The following is a 699-nucleotide window of genomic DNA, read 5'->3' as shown; positions in this document are numbered from 1 at the left end:
CTGGGTGCTGGAGCAGCTCTGCCTGCAGCTCTGGGGGTGGGGAGGGCACTGCCGGGGGTCCCGGCCCCGGTGCCACCCGGTGCCACCCGGCTCTGTGCTTGCAGGAGAAGGAGATCATGAAGGAGCTGCTGGAGAACGGACCCGTGCAAGGTACGGAGCTGGCGGGGACACCCCTCTGTGCACCCCAAAAGGTTGGGGGAACAAGGTGGGGGGCACAGCCCCTCTGCCCGGGCTGGGGGAGCTGTCGTGCGAGCCAGGAGCCCCCTCAGCTGCTCCCCCTGCTCGGCCTCAGCCGCGTGCCCGGGCAGTGCTGCCCCAGTGCCCGTCACGCTGCCCACCCCAGCGGGCACTGGGTTGCTCATTAACTCCGAGATTTAATCACCGTCTTGGCAGCTGGGTTTGTTTAACTTTTTTTCTTTTTGAAACCTCCTCCGAGTGTTGTTGCATGGCCCCGGGGAGGACCCGGCTGCCGCCTTCCCTCCTGCTGGCAATGCGATGCCCCGTGCCCCGCTGTGCCCGTATCCTTCACTCTGGGGGACGCGGAGCCCCTTCCCTGGGGACAGTGGCAATGTCCCCAACCCCTGTCCTGCTCCCCGCAGCCATCCTGGAGGTGCACGAGGATTTCTTCATGAAGAGCGGGAGGATCTATCGGCACACGCCGGTGGCCGAAGGGAAGGGGCCGAAGCACCAGAGACACGC

General features: G+C 66.1%; 1 protein-coding gene across 1 annotated transcript in view; it reads left to right on the top strand.

Annotated features, from left to right (window-relative positions):
• The window catches only part of TINAGL1 (tubulointerstitial nephritis antigen like 1), a 21627-nt gene that overhangs the window by 20176 nt on the left and 752 nt on the right, over positions 1 to 699 (top strand). Inside the window, 2 exon segments of the mRNA XM_017736111.1 lie at positions 105 to 150; positions 600 to 697. Coding sequence (XP_017591600.1) covers positions 105 to 150; positions 600 to 697 — 144 coding nt within the window.

Source organism: Corvus brachyrhynchos, unplaced genomic scaffold (genome assembly GCF_000691975.1).
Source record: "Corvus brachyrhynchos isolate BGI_N302 unplaced genomic scaffold, ASM69197v1 scaffold65, whole genome shotgun sequence".
Taxonomy (NCBI): Eukaryota; Metazoa; Chordata; class Aves; order Passeriformes; family Corvidae; genus Corvus; species Corvus brachyrhynchos.
This window is presented reverse-complemented; position numbering and strand designations above follow the sequence as displayed.